The 2716-nt window shown below is 34.7% G+C and overlaps 1 protein-coding gene across 1 annotated transcript; it reads right to left on the bottom strand.

Moving 5' to 3' along the window:
* Nucleotides 1-1248: 1248 nt before the first annotated feature.
* LOC131932069 (galactoside alpha-(1,2)-fucosyltransferase 2-like) lies at nucleotides 1249-2471 on the bottom strand. The gene is made up of 2 exons (XM_059288943.1): nucleotides 2153-2471; nucleotides 1249-1879 (listed from the first exon to the last, which is right to left on the bottom strand). The coding sequence occupies exons 1-2, from the start codon at nucleotides 2398-2400 to the stop codon at nucleotides 1249-1251; spliced, it is 879 nt and encodes a 292-aa protein (XP_059144926.1). The 5' UTR covers nucleotides 2401-2471.
* Between the last annotated feature and the right edge of the window lie 245 nt (nucleotides 2472-2716).

Raw genomic sequence — 2716 nt, 5'->3', positions numbered from 1 at the left:
GCCCGGATAAACCCAGACTGGTTAATAACCTAACCTTAGTCTAAATTAAAAAAACCAAAAAAACTTTTAACAATTTAATAAAATTTATTGCATGGAACCAAAAGTTATTATAACAAAACTAGAATCTAGATAAAATAAAACACTCAAGACATACAAAACAAACAGAACTCAACGAACCAAAACATTACGTTCGACTATTTGATGGTGCTGCGCCGACTTATGATGTCTAGGATGGTCCAGGCCCTGACACCCAGAAACCTCCCTTCATCCATTCTCGACATCCAAAAGTCCGCACCAAACAAAACACTACGTAAAACCACTACGTACAATACGTTACGTACAATACATTACGTAGAAAACGGTACGTACACAACAAACTTTTTACACCAAACAAAACAATTCAAATATAACAAAACACCCAGCCAAGTTGCCCAAGCAACCTCACTCCAACGCACAAAGCGCGACCACAGAAGCTGACCTGACCTACATTCTGGCGGTCAAAAAAAGGAAGAAATTATCCGAGTGGTCAGTTTATATACTGACCGCTTCGGACGGAAGGGGGACCCCGTGGCCTGTTCCCCATTGGACCACCATGCACTCCCAGATTCGCAACAAATAAAATTAATACAAAATAAATAATCCATTCACCCGCTCACACACACACACACACACACATATATATATATATATATATATATATATATATATATATATATATATATATATATATATATATATATATATATATATATATATATATATATATATATATATATATATATATATATGGAAAGGCCCCGCGCGGATGGTTGGCCCTAGGCCCCGCGTATTCCTAACGCCGGCCCTGCACACACACACACACACACATACACACACACACAAATACTTTCTGTAAAATCTATGCTTTTTACGAAAGTGTTTGTTTGTTTTCTTTTTTATGCATTATTACACTTTTCATCAAATCGCCATGAAACTTTAGAAAGGTGGCACATGTTATTCGCTGATAAAACGAGCCGGGGCCGTGCCCGGCGCCCCTGCGGTCAAGTAGCCGGTGGCTCCCGAGAGAGCCCCGTGATTCTCCCATCACTTCCCCGAGGTGGTGACTAACATATGCTCATTAGTTTCATACATCACGCCATATGGCGTCTGGGTGGCATCGCATAACAACTAATATCTAAGAAATAAAGCGTCGGTATTGTTTACATTAAAATAACAGTTTTAAAAAACAAGGTTACGCATCTTAATTTGTTAATCTCCAAGCCCTATCCAAGTTGGTGGATAATAATCATCTTTATTGAAACCTCGTTCGAATACAAGACCCGGTGCAGGAAACTTGTTGTAGTAAATTGTCACTCCATTAGCTAGCCAAGCTGCCCACCATCCATAAGTTCCTGTAGTCATGACCATATGTGAGGTATTCGCGAAAATAGCCAAATGTATCATTGGTGAATTGGGACTGAGGACGGTGACGTCGGTAAAATTCAAATTTAATTTGCACCACTCTAGATCATCACTGCCAACTATAAATAGAGGGCGTTTAGGCAGAATAGATCTCATCACACTGAAAGCTTTAAGAAAATATGATTGATTTGCAACAACAGAACCTCTCTTTTGATTTTTTGCGTCAAGAAGATCTCCTCTTCTTACATGAACCCCAACGAAAGTACGATTTTTATAACTTTCTGACAGTTTCTTGTAAAACTCAACAGATTGTTCAGTAATATGAGGGAGAAAGGTAAATTCTCTTCTTATCTCTTCTTGTATGTGAGAGAAATATTTCCAGGACTGAAAATATCCTCTAAGAGAAATGTTGATATTTGGAAGATGAAAAAGATCAGGATCAAATGTTGCATATCTTCCAACATGTTTCAGTTCCCACCTGGAATAAAAGAGATAACAAATTAAAACTTGGTAATTCGATATATATTCCCAGGCCGTACTGAATAATATTTTTAGTTTCCTATGTAACTCTGTCAAAACAAAAAAACAGACATTTAAACTATATTTAAGCAGTGTTTTTCTTTATAGTAAAATGTGTGCTTGTTAAATAAAATATACAGACACTTGTATGTTGGCACCTTTACAACTTAGGTGTTCTGATAATGATGAAAAAATAAAAATAAAATCACAGACAAACTAATATACAGCTCACCTAGAAGTATTTATATTACTATTAACATAATTTAATTTAAAGGTTTGTCCAAGATGTTTCCCATCCTCAACAAAGGGCAATCTCATTTGTGCTTTTGCTATGCCCAACATTGCTGCATAAATAAACATCTGGTTTCCTAAGCGATATATAAGATTTTCTTTCCGAACTGTAACGTACAACGACTTTGAATGATTGGGAATCACTGTTGAATCATGATTTTTTGAACTTAAACTTGTCGTAGAAAACATAGCTTGTCTTTGTTTATCAAAAGATGTTTGCTTTAAAAAATCTGATAGAGTAGCTAATTCAGTTGATGATCTCGGTCTGTTTAAATCACAACTGAAAAATGTGATATCAAAAGCATTGTAAATTTAATAAGGAATATAAAAAACAAAACATCTTGCAATAGTATTACTTATACTTTAACTTATATATCTCTCTCACTTTCTCCTCTCTCTCTCTCTCTCTCTCTAGATATATATATATATATATATATATATATATATATATATATATATATATATATATATATATATATATGTATATAAAAATATATAACTATAT

The sequence above is a fragment of the Physella acuta genome, unplaced genomic scaffold, assembly GCF_028476545.2.
Source record: "Physella acuta isolate Inbredline_101_S28 unplaced genomic scaffold, ASM2847654v3 ptg002082l, whole genome shotgun sequence".
NCBI classification, from domain to species: Eukaryota; Metazoa; Mollusca; class Gastropoda; family Physidae; genus Physella; species Physella acuta.
This window is presented reverse-complemented; position numbering and strand designations above follow the sequence as displayed.

Excerpts from the sequence above, each read along its gene's own strand:
- LOC131932069 (XM_059288943.1), bottom strand. The coding sequence starts at position 2,400 with ATGTTTTCTACGACAAGTTTAAGTTCAAAAAATCATGATTCAACAGTG. Across the intron at positions 1,880-2,152 it reads AGTAATATAAATACTTCTAG|GTGGGAACTGAAACATGTTG; the intron begins GTGAGCTGTATA and ends CTTTTATTCCAG.